A 10,101-nucleotide genomic window follows, 5' to 3' on the forward strand; every position below is an offset into this window, starting at 1 on the left:
TAACTAAACTGTAGACCTTATTCACATTCCACCTTTTTCTTTAAACGTTCTTCTCCCCTGACCCCTCCCACCCCCGCCCCAGGATCCAGCTCAAAGTCCCACATGACATTTATCTGTGGTCTCTCTGTCTCCTCCAGCCTATAACAGTCCCTCAGACTTTCCTGATCTTTCCTGTCACGGACACCTGATGAGTACAGTTCAGTTCTTTTGTTTGCCTTATATTTCCTCATGATAAGCATTGATATGGCAGGAATTGAAAAGATAGGAGTTACTCCCTCCTCCTATTCCTATTGCCCTGTTCCCATTCCTCCTTCACTCCACCCCTTTCCCCACACACTGTGGCTCACCATCTCTGCAGTTTCTGTGTTTCTCACGATAAGAATGTGGTTATGCATTTGTAGTAATACCACAGCGAAACTTCGACAAGGCTGCTGCGGAAGTGCTGCTGTGCATCACATGGGGGGCTCGCAATGGCAACCACTGATCACCTGATGAAGATGGTATATTCTGGGTTTCTCCACTGCAAACTTAGTATTTTTTCTTTTAATAGACACATGTCTTGGGCCTATTACTTTCAGCCTACGCTAATATTCTGTTTCTTCTCAAATCGTTGCCCATGGATTTTAGCATCCAACTGTGGACCTTGCCTGCAACAATTATTATTGTGATGTGTGCCTCTTGGTAATTTTGTATTTCCATTGTTCCTTATACACCTATTACATTGGTATTCCTCTATAAGGAAGATTCCTTCTCTACTATTCATTTATGCATTGATTTCTATGTTTATGTATTTATGCCAGTATGTACTCGTGGGTATTTATTTAGTTACTAGAGGCCCTGTGCACGAATTCATGCACGGGTGGGGTCCCTCGGCCTGGCCGGTGATCGGGGCCGATGGGGGTGGGTGGGCAGCCGGCCTGGGGGAGGGGCTACGGGAGGTTGGCCAGCCACTGGGGGGAGGGACCGCAGGAGGCTGGCTGGCCACGGGAGGTTGGCTGTGGGAATACACTGACCACCAGGGGGTGACTCCTGCATTGAGTGTCTGCCCCCTGGTGGTCAGTGAGCGTCATAGCAACCGGTTGACCGGTTGACCAGTTGTTCGGTCGCTTAGACTTTTATATATATAGATATGTTTTGTTACTTATTTTTGGCTCTAATTGTTTCAGCTTTAGCCATTAGGAGCTCCAGCACATTGTCTCCTGTGTCCTTTTTACATGCCCCCATCATTTTATGAGAAATTCCTAATTTTCTGACACTTCAAAATGCTCCAAACTTATCTTCTATTTCCCCCCACCCCAGCCCTGGAATCAACCACTTCTCCTAGGTGCCCTGATTCCTTTTATTGAAAAATGGTGTATAGAAACCAAGATCTGGATGTTTGCTGTTTTCATTGTTACTGGGGTGATTACGCCTGGGTCTTCTCAGTGGACAGAGCTAGAAAATATATGTATGTTTATTAGTCCACACATACACACATCTCTATTAATTTTTTTAAAGACATGTTTTTATTGATTTCAGAGAGCAGAAGGGAGAGAGAGAGAGAGAGAGAGAGAGAGAGAGAGAGAGAGAGAAACATCAATGATGAGAGATAAGCATTAATTGGCTTCAAGCCTACAACCCGGGCATGTACCCTGACCAGGAATTGAACCGTGACCTCCTGGTTCATGGGTTGACACTCAACCACTAAGCAACACCAGCCAGACTATTAATGTTTTATATCTATCTCTTTTGTGTGTGTGTGTTTGTGTGTGTGTGTGTGTGTGTGTAACAGTGAGTTACACTGATACTTTGGATTCCAAAGCAATACTACAAGATTTATTCTAACCTCCTTTTTTGCTTATTCATAACTTTTTTCTCCAACGGTGAGAAACTTGGCTCTTATTATCTAAAATATATTTACCAATCCTAGTTTGTTCAATTCTAGTATACAAATTAAGTATTTAAAGAATTGCCAATCTATAACCCTTTGAGTAAAACAGGTTTAGTAATTAGAGGACAGTTTTTTATACAGCTTTTTTTTGTTTTTGTTTTTTTACTTTTTAAAAAAATATATATATTCTTGATTTTTTATAGAGAGGAAGGGAGAGGGATAGAGAGTTAGAAGCATCGATGAGAGAGAAACATCGATCAGGTGCCTCCTGCACACTCCCCACTGGGGATGTGCCCGCAACCAAGGTACATGCCCTTGACCAGAATCGAACCTGGGACCCTTCAGTCCACAGGCCGACGCTCTATCCACTGAGCCAAACCGGTTAGGGCTATACAGCTGTTTTTGTTTTTAACCTTAATCAGCCAATCAAGATAATTGTTTTTCAAAGTTACTTAGGCTAGTGCTTTTCTTCCCCATTCTCTTCAGTGTGGTTCTATTATCTATATTATAAAAGGCCTGTGGCCATAATGCCCTAACGCCTTAACGACCAAACGACTGGTCACCAGGAGGTGCATGGAGCACCTCTCAGGCCCTCCCCCACCCCCACCCCCGGGGGACTGGTAGCGTTGGCGGAGCATCGCAGGGCACTGACAACGTCCGTGGAGCGTCGCGGGGTGCCGGCAGTGTCCCCGGAGTGTTGTGGGGCACTGGCAGCATCCAAGGAGCATTGTGGGGTGTTGGTGGAGAGTCGTGGGGTGCTGGCAGCATCCGCAGAGCGTGCAAGGTGTCGTGGGGCGGCAGACGTGGCCCTGATGGCAGGGTAGGCCTAGGGGACCCTACACACACACGATTTAATCGTGCACTGGGCCTCTAGTTCATTTATAATACAGTATATTCATTTCTTCCCCCCTATTTGTATTCCATTTTTTATCCCTCACGTCACCCTCACCCCTGCTTCTTGGGTAATATGTAAAACATCACTATGGTTCTGAGAGTAAAAGCTATACAAAGATTCAGAGAAGAGTTACTCCCTCCTCCTATTGCTGTTACTCTGTTCCCATTCCTCCTTCACTCCACCCCTTTTCCCACAGACTGTGGGTCACCATCTCTGTAGTTTCTGGTTTAGCCTTCCTATATTTCTTTTACACAAATCTGTATTTTATTTTTAACTACTTTCTTACTATAATTTACATACCATGAAATCCACCAATTCTAAGTAAGTTTACAAATTAATGATTTTGGGTAAATTAGCTGAGTTATGCAACCATTATATATAATAGTTTTCAGACATTTTCTCATCTCAATCAGGTCTCTCATGCCCATATGCCCAGCTCCTTGTTCCCACCTCCAACTCCAGGCAACCACTATTTTCTGTCTCTATAAAGTTGCCTTTTCTGGACATCCTATGTAATAAAAGCCTAATATGCTAAGTGTCTGATCATCTGGTTGGCCGTTCAACCAATCAAAGCGTACTATGCTAATGATATGCTAAGGCTACTCAACCGCTCGCTATGATATGCACTGACCACCAGGGGGCAGACAGTCAACTGGTTGACCAGTCACTATGACATGCACTGACCACCAGGGGGCAGACGTTCTGACCAGTAGGTTAGCTTGCTGCTGGGGTCCAGATGATTGGGACTGAGCGAGACAGGCTGGACACGCCCTGGAGCCCTCCCACGGTCCCTCCCCGGCTGGCCAACCTCCTGCATCACTCCCTGGCCCCAATCATGCACCGGTGGGGTCCCTCAGCCTGGCCTGTGCCCTCTCGAAATCCAGGACCCCTTGGGGGATGTTGGAGAGTCAGTTTCTGCTCCCCCACTGGTGCAAGAATTCGTGCACCCCACTGGTGCACGAATTCGTGCACCATGTGGTCTTTTGAGTTTGTCTTCTTTCACATAGCATAATGCTTTTGAGGTTCATCTATGTTGTAGCCTTTATTGGCTTTTCATTCCTTTTAATTGTTGAGCAGTATTCCATTGTATAGATATGCATGAATATGTATGAATATGCATTCACCAGTTGATAGACATTTGGGTTGCTTCTACTTTTTGCTATTATTATAATGTTGCCATGAATATTCACCTGCAAGTCATTGTGTGGACATGATTTTACATTTATCATACACACACACACACACACAAACATATACAGGAGTAGAATTTTTGGGTTTTGCAGAAAATTTATGTTAAAAATTTTAAGGAACTTCCAAATTGTTTTCCAAAGTGGCTGTGCCATCTTATATTATCATCAGCAATGTATGAGGGTTCCCATTTCTTCATATCCCTTCCAATATTTGTCTTTGCCTGTCTTTTTATTATAACTATTCTAGTGAGTGTGAAATGGTATCTCATTTTGGTTTTAAGTCGAATACCCTAATAATTAACAATGTTGAGCAACTTTTCATGTGCTTATTAGTCATTCACATATCTTCTATGGTAAAATGTCTGTTTAAATCTTTTGCCTATTCTGAAATGGAGTTATTTTGTTTTTTTTATTATTGAGTCATAAGAGTTCTTTGTAAGTCCTTATAAGACATGTGATTTACAAGTCTTTTCTACCAATCTGTAGCCTGTCTTCATTTTTTAATGGTGTCTTTTGAAATGCAAAAGTCTTTAGTTTTACGAAAGCCCAATTTACAAATTTTAAAATTTATGAATTTTGTATTTGGTGTTCTATCTAAGAAATCTTTAACTATCTCAAGGTCTCAAAGATTTTCTCATAAAAGCTCTATATTTTCTCTTAAAAGCTTTATTGTTTAAGCTCTTACATTTAGGTTTCTGATCCATTTTGAGTTTGATTTTTGCATATAGTGTTAGATAAGGCCTAAATTTATCTTTTTGCATATGGATATCCAATTGTCTCAGCACCATTTGTTGAAAAGACTATCACTTCTTCTGACAAATTGCCTTAGTACTTTTGTCTGAAATTAAATGACCATAAATATAAGGGTTTATTTCTGGATCTCAATTCTGTTTCATTGACCTCTATGTCTGTCTTTATGCCCATACCACACACTGTCTTGATAACTATAGCTATATAGTAAGTGAAAGTCCCCCAAACTACTTTCCTTTTTCAAAATTGTTTTGTTTCTTTTTTGTTGCTATTGTTGATAATCCTCACCCGAGGATATTTTTCCAATGATTTTTAGGGAGAGTGGAAGAGAGAGGGAAAGATAGAGAGAAACATCAATGTAAGAGAAACACATGGATTGGTTGCCTCTTGCCCGAGCCCTGACCAGGGCCTGGCCAGGGAGGAGCCTGCAACCAAGGTGGTGCCCTTGACCGGAATCCAACCCAGGATCCTTTGGTCTGCAGGCCAACGCTCTATCCACTGAGCCAAACCGACTAGAGCTATTTTGGTTCTTCTTTTGCATTTCCATATAAATTTTGGATAAGCTTATCAATTTCAACAAAAAAGCATGTTAGAATTTCTTGTGTGTGTTCTTTTGCATTCCCTTATATTTTTACACAAAGATAACATACTACAGAGACTCCTTTGAATTTTTCTTTTACTTAATAGTATATCCTAGAAACCACGCCAAATCAGTTCATAGAGATCTTTACCATTGTTTTTTTAACAGCTGCATAGAACTTCGTTGAGTAAATGTACCATCATTCTTCAACTACTCTTCTCTGGACGGGCATTTAAGTTGTTTTAATATTTTGTAATTACAAATGCTGCCGTGAATAATTGTTTGCATATTTATTTTCCTGTTGGTGGAGATGTATCTTCAGGGGAGATTCCTAGAAGTGGGGTGGCTGGTTTAAAGATAAATGTATATTTCTAAAGAAATAGCATCTGACTTGTTTACTTCTCTTTTATTCCTCAGACATCGATGAGTGTGAAAACGAACTCAAAGGAGGCTGTGTCCATGACTGTCTGAATATTCCAGGCAATTACCGCTGCACTTGTTTTGATGGCTTCATGTTGGCTCATGATGGTCATAATTGTCTTGGTAAGCACAACGGTTGGGAACGGCAATTCTCCTTTACCCTCCGGCACCCCCATCCTGGGTTTTCCTTTGATGAAATACTCATTAAAACAAAAAGGGGATCAGAGACTTGTGTTTTCTGGCCCCCTAGAAATCAGACTCTGATAGAAAACCAAGTAAAATGTTTTAGTTTTTAAAAAATATATATTTTTATTGATTTCAGAAAGGAAGGGAGAGGGAGAGAGATATAGAAACATCAATGATGAGAGAACATCATTGATCGACTGCCTCCTGCACACCCCTCTCTGGGGATCCAGCCCACAACTGACCGAGAATCGAACCATGACCTCCTGGGTCACTGGTCGACGCGCAACTACTGAGCCACGCCGGCTGAGCATGTTTTAGTTTTCATCGTGATCATTCATAATATAAATCCTCCATTAGTCCAAGGAGATGGGCAGGTGTCATCATTACTACTTACTGACTTTTTAGCATTGACTTATCACCTTTAAACTCTTTGATTTTGTGTTAAAAGGGTCTTGACTTCTACCCTTATATCTCTTTGCTGCTGTAGGTGTCTCTATTCTAGAATTAGGTAAAACTACTTGTCCTGAAGAATCTGAGTGTATGCTTGAATCTCATCCAGGTGGACCCTCCCTCTTTTTTCTTGAAATAGAGAGAAATTCAAACAGAAACCTTCCATCAACATCCTCCTAGTATTCCACTAAACAGAAACATCTGTTGGAGTTTCAGTTCCTGAGTTAGGGACTAAAAGTGGTGTTTACATTGGTTTCTTATGCCAGGAATGAAACAGAACTTAGAACTAGCAAGCAGTTAGATAGGGTTGTGTGATAGACAGCCGCAGAGGATGCAGTACACCTGGCAGGCAGGTATTTTGGTCTGTTTGCATTCGAAGGCTGCTGTTATCAGTTGTGTGGGAACACACGATGGGAGACAGCTGGCATCGGGTTCCTTTGACACTGGTGACCCTGCATGTGGCTGACCCACTGATGTCCACTTGGTTGATCAAGGCCCTGACCCTGTGGGGACAGCTGTTCAGACGCTCCCTGACGGTGCAGTGGGAATAGCCACCTGATCAAATGCTTTGAGATCAGCACAGAAATCACAGATAAGTACGGGCAGCACTTGTATTTTGTGTGGAGCATTTTTCCTTTGGGACTCACATGTCATATGACCTTTATCCACTTCAGTGTCACCTGGAGCCTCATCCTGCCTGTTCCCTGTATAGGAGGTCAGGCTTTGGGTCAGTCCACTGGCTTGATGGAGGGCTGGAGGATCACTGAGTCCTTTTCAGATTTTCTAGGCCATCGGTACCACATCAGAGAGACAATCCTGAGAGCAGCAACATACTGAACTCAATGAAAAACTCAAAAAAAGGGACATCACTTTCAGTGTATATTTGTTGGGAAGCATACAGTGTGTTTGTGTAGTTTTATTTTTTTGGTTGTTGATTTTTGTTTTGTTGGTACCATTTTCTGGGGGAAATCTCGCATTTCCCTTTGATTTGCCAACAGTGGCATTTTGAGGATTTGGATCTGATAGCAGACCCAGTCATCAGAGTTATGCTCAAACACACAGCCTGGTTGAATGAGCTTCCTAAGATGCCAAACCATCCAGGAGTTAGGACCTGGGTCAGGGTTGGGTGGGGTGGTTCTGAGCACAGGCTGGCTCAGAAATCCTGAGGCCTGGAGTCCTTCCTGGCCTGGCCGCTAATACAAGATATTTCAGCAGACTATCTCCATTTCCCGGCCTGGGGGGGTCTCTCTGAGGGCTTTGTAGCAAGGATCTGCTTTGAAGAAAGATCCTGAGCATCCATTGACCCTACCTGAACAGGCTAGGGATTCTTTAAAACAGTGGTTCTCAACCTTGGCTGCACATTAGAATCACCTGGGAATCTTTTTAAAATCCTGATTTCTGGGCCTCATCTTCCGGAAATTCTGTTTCTTTGTTACTAATGTTGTGGCCCCACCCCATAACAAAGAAACAGAATTTCCGGAGGATGGGGCCCAGAAATCAGGATTTTAAAAAAAGATTCCCAGGTGATTCTAATGTGCAGCCAAGGTTGAGAACCACTGCTTTAAAAGGAAAGCGTGAGAAAACAAAATGGTTCACTGAGAAGGGCAGGACAGCACACACAGACCTCTCTGCCAGCTCACCTGGAAGGGGCTGAGGCACTCTGTGACCAGGAACAAGCTCAGAGTCAGGACTTTTCAGGAGTGGCCGTTTCCCGTGCTCTGTGGGGTGAGCCCTCACCTCTCCTGGCCCCCTCACCTCTCCTGGCCCCCCTAACCACACCTTAGCCACAGGCGTATTAGCCAGAATCTACAAAGTACAAACACCACTTAGCTCTGGCACTCACCCCAGAGTCCTCCAAGATCTGAATTGCCTGTGAGCCTGAAAAATGAAACGCAGCCCTTCCGCGCCGCTCACCCCGCCCGAAGGCAGTCTCTATTTGCTGAGCGTCTGGAAGCAGGGCAGAGCTCTTGGGTTTTGTAGCAGTGGTTCTCCACTCTGGCTGCACGTTGGAATCACTTGGGAAGCTTTAAAGCAACACCATGGCCACTGTGGCCGGTGTGGCTCAGCTGGTTGGAGTGTCGACCCAACACCAAAAGGTGGTGGGTTCAAGTACTGGTCAGGGCACAAAATCCCCGGTGGGCGTGCATGCGGGAGGCTATTAATAGATGTTTCTCTCTTCTCTTTCTTTCTCTCCTTCCCTCTCCCTCTCTCCCTCCTTCCCCCCTTTCCCTTCCTCCCTCTAAAATCAATAGAAATGCGTCCTCAGGTGAGGATAACTAACTAAAACAACACCATGGCCTAGGTCTCACCCAAGACTACTTCTATTAGTGTCTCAGGAGGTAGATTCAGGCCTCAGGGTCCTAACATGCAGCCCGGGTTGTAAAACCCTGTTCTACCGTCTGGAGAGACTCACAACCTAGTGATACACACGTGTGCCTGTGAACACACACACACACACTCTGTATTAAGTCAATCAGAGCGCCTCACCTCACTTAATGACACGTCTCTAATTGCTTTGGCGAAAAGGAATAGTGGGTTAAACCTGGGCTGGGGTGTGGCAGCTCCGCGGAGAGCACACCTTTCCCCAACAGTAATGCAGGATTTGGGGTTCAGGTTAGCAGATCTCTCCGGCTCCCCGTGAGTCCTCGCTGAGGAACACCGAGGCCAGGTGTGTTCCAGCGTGGCTCATCCTCAGGAATGTGCTCCCTTCGCCCTTTGGCACAAAGGAGGGCAAGTTTGTTAGGCTTTAGGGGATGGCTCGCGGCCCATCAGTTTAGAAAGGCATCTGCTCGGTGTGGGAAGACCGATGACGGTAAGATCTGAAGCTTGAAACCAGATAACAGATATTTAAATGTGAATTTTCTTGTGACGAATGTGCCCAGGAGCTAGTGATAGGCACGTGGGAAATCAGGCTGCGGGGGCGGGAGGGGGAGAAACGGCTTTCAGATCAGCCTTCTCCCTGAGCCTCTGCCATGTCCGAGGCGTCTCTGGAAGTTTCCTTCCCTTCGGCTCTGGTGGTGCTGTGCTCGCCTGCTGGCTGTTCATGCACTGGCAGCCCGGGTGCCGCTGCAGGTTGCAGGCTGTGCTAATAAGACACAAATCTTGGTCCTTAAGGAGTTTGCCATCTGGTGGAGATAAATAAGTAAAAGATTTTGAGGGGTCAAAAGGTACAAATTGAAAAAAAAAAGATTTTGAGAATGCAATTCGGTAAGTATATAGATGAAGCTATGTGCATGTGACTCAGTGGGAGGAAAGTCCGCTCTCCCCACCCTGAGGGGCGGCACTGGGGGAGGCATCCCCCTCCCTGCATTTCTGATGGTCCCATCCGGGCTCCTGCTGTCTCCTCTACCTCCTTCTGCCCCGGTGTTCTCCCACATTCCACCTCCGGCTCCCTTTCGGCTCCCTCTCTCCCTTCCCACACTCCTGTCTCATGTACATTCCCCTGTATCAGGCCATCACAAGCAAATGTGCCGTCTTTGCAACACCAGGCATAGGTTTCCCACCACCTGCGGACCTTCCCCGGGTGGAGGGGTGACACACGAGGGGCAAAGGAAAAATCATGGAGTATTATTAGATTAGATCAAATAACCTCCCCTCAAAAATGAAAAACACAGGCTTAGACTAAAATAAACACTTAAGTGAATAAAGAATTATCATAAGTAAGAGCAGAGCTTGTATTAGTATAGTATCCTTAACAGACGAAATAGACACATGAAAAACTGAGTAAAGAAGAGAGTAGAACATAAGCATATGAGAGTAA

The 10,101-nt window shown here is 44.5% G+C and overlaps 1 protein-coding gene across 1 annotated transcript in view; it reads left to right on the forward strand.

The window, feature by feature from the left end:
* The window catches only part of SCUBE2 (signal peptide, CUB domain and EGF like domain containing 2), a 71,823-nt gene that overhangs the window by 7,753 nt on the left and 53,969 nt on the right, over positions 1-10,101 (forward strand). Inside the window, exon 3 of the mRNA XM_006089689.3 lies at positions 5,703-5,828. Coding sequence (XP_006089751.1) covers positions 5,703-5,828 — 126 coding nt within the window. The remainder of the gene's footprint in view (positions 1-5,702; positions 5,829-10,101) is intronic.

This window comes from Myotis lucifugus, unplaced genomic scaffold, assembly GCF_000147115.1.
Source record: "Myotis lucifugus unplaced genomic scaffold, Myoluc2.0 scaffold_61, whole genome shotgun sequence".
NCBI classification, from domain to species: Eukaryota; Metazoa; Chordata; class Mammalia; order Chiroptera; family Vespertilionidae; genus Myotis; species Myotis lucifugus.